Source organism: Grammomys surdaster, unplaced genomic scaffold, assembly GCF_004785775.1.
Source record: "Grammomys surdaster isolate TR1022 unplaced genomic scaffold, NIH_TR_1.0 115226, whole genome shotgun sequence".
Taxonomy (NCBI): domain Eukaryota; kingdom Metazoa; phylum Chordata; class Mammalia; order Rodentia; family Muridae; genus Grammomys; species Grammomys surdaster.
Window position 1 is genome coordinate 1 of NW_021612987.1, and position 1,109 is coordinate 1,109.

Below are 1,109 nucleotides of genomic sequence, written 5' to 3' on the forward strand. Positions count from 1 at the left end.
GTTATTCCTGGGGGTGGCTGGAAGGCCATGGGGTTAAGGACTGCAATCTGAACGTAGGTGTCCTGAGTCTTAGCTGCTCTGTTACTTGCAGGGTCCCTCCCTAAGCCTATTCTCAGAGCACACCCAGACTCTGTGGTCTACATGGGAACTAATGTGACCTTGTTGTGTGAAGAGACCATCGGAGCCAAAGAGTGCATTCTCTATAAAAATGGATATCCATATAGGAAAGTCACAAAGAACCAACAGAAGCCAGAAAACAAGACTGGATTCTCATTCTTAAATGTAGACCAACAAGATGCAGCACAGTATCAATGTTCCTATAGGACCCAGGCTAAATCATCAGACTTCAGTGACCCTCTGGAACTGGTGGTGACAGGTGAGAGAACACACAGGGTTCCAGGTCTCAGGTTTTCACTGTCCAGACTTGTGTCTGTTCAAAGGAATGCCCACCCACCCACACTGCCATCTCAGAGCCAAGGAGGATAATGAGGGCTGGCAACATTTAACTCATTACCACTTCTCTCCTAGGAGCCTACAGGAAACCCAGCCTTTCAGCCCAAACTAACCATGTGGTGACCTCGGGAGAGTATGTCACCCTCCTTTGTGAATCTCGGTTGGATTATCACAGGTTCATTCTGATGGTAAAAGGACCACAGAAGCTCTCCTGGAAGCAAGTCTCAAAATTTAACTACTCTACAAGGACGTTCCAGGCCCTGTTCTCTGTCGGCCCTGTGACCCCCAACCAAAGATGGATATGCAGATGCTACAGCTATTACATGAACAAACCACAGGTGTGGTCAGATCCTAGTGAACCCCTGGAGCTCCTGGTCTCAGGTAAGGAACCCCACCATTTCCACAGAATGATATTGAAATGATACAGTCCCTCAGAGAGCACTTGGTATGTGTGCATGTGAGGATCCAGAGCTCATTAGAACTTGGACACACAGCACAGGAAACAGTTGGCCCCAGGTTTTAGAATGAAAGGCTGAGAATGACAGCAAAGCCCAGAGTTCCCAGTAGAGAGATGATTCTTCATGAGGCCTTCTGTTCATCTGGATCAGCTTTAGCACAATTCACTAGAGTTAAGGGAATCTGGAAGAACAGAGAGA

General features: G+C 47.5%; 1 protein-coding gene across 1 annotated transcript; it reads left to right on the top strand.

The window, feature by feature from the left end:
- Window positions 1–91: 91 nt before the first annotated feature.
- Window positions 92–958, top strand: LOC114635658 (leukocyte immunoglobulin-like receptor subfamily B member 3A; the record flags this gene model as incomplete). Its single annotated transcript, XM_028784152.1, has 2 exons — window positions 92–376; window positions 529–958. Coding segments are annotated over 2 exons (632 nt in total), but the record flags the coding sequence as incomplete, so codon positions are not given.
- Window positions 959–1,109: the final 151 nt, after the last annotated feature.